The 694-nt window shown below is 40.2% G+C and overlaps 1 protein-coding gene across 1 annotated transcript; it reads right to left on the bottom strand.

The window, feature by feature from the left end:
* Positions 1-244: 244 nt before the first annotated feature.
* On the bottom strand, positions 245-694 carry LOC146907367 (uncharacterized). The gene has a single exon (XM_085729091.1). The coding sequence runs from the start codon at positions 692-694 to the stop codon at positions 245-247; it is 450 nt and encodes a 149-aa protein (XP_085585217.1).

The raw sequence follows: 694 nt of genomic DNA, 5'->3' as shown, positions 1-694 counted from the left end.
TTCCATATGGCACCCATTGTCTGCCATTGTTCTGACTATTTAACAGCTCTTTAATCATGTGCCTGAAGATGTACTTAGGCACATTCACTCTAGTTTTGTTGATAAAGTGATGTAGAAACACACTATGCGCCGGAAAAGGTTGGTCACTACCTCCACCTTTTGGAAGTAGGTTTTCGTTTTGGATCTTCAGAAGCATCTTCTTTTCAATGCTAAGATCCGCATACTTACCTCCCTTGTTCTTTCCTTACAAGGTCTCATTCACAATTGGCTTCCATGGACTTGTCCTTGAATTGGGTATATCTGACCCATCAAATCTACCAGAAGTATCTCTTCTGAGTACTGTAACAACAACATTCTCAGAGATGAATACTGGGATCCCCAACACATTTGACCTTATCTCTAGACACGTATAGGGTTCCAAACCCATTTCCTCTCTTATTTTAGCATCCAACATAGGGTCTAAAAGAATCTTCTGCTTCTCTTCAGCTTCAGAAGCAGCCTTGATGTAGAGTGAGGCTCTAACCCAAAAGTGCCTTACCAACGCTTCATATGTTGGCCCATTCAACATATTGAAGTAGTCCATTAAATCCTGTGACACATAATAGCTTCTAATGTCGCACCCATGATATGCTAGAGAAATAAAATCAACTGGATTTTCTGTTTGAATAGTCAAATCCCACTCTTCCAACTTCAT

This window comes from Medicago sativa, chromosome 7 (genome assembly GCF_051527215.1).
Source record: "Medicago sativa cultivar Bolivia chromosome 7, Bolivia_mono, whole genome shotgun sequence".
Taxonomy (NCBI): Eukaryota; Viridiplantae; Streptophyta; class Magnoliopsida; order Fabales; family Fabaceae; genus Medicago; species Medicago sativa.
Note: the sequence above shows the minus strand (reverse complement) of the source record. Positions and strands in the feature narration are given on the sequence as shown.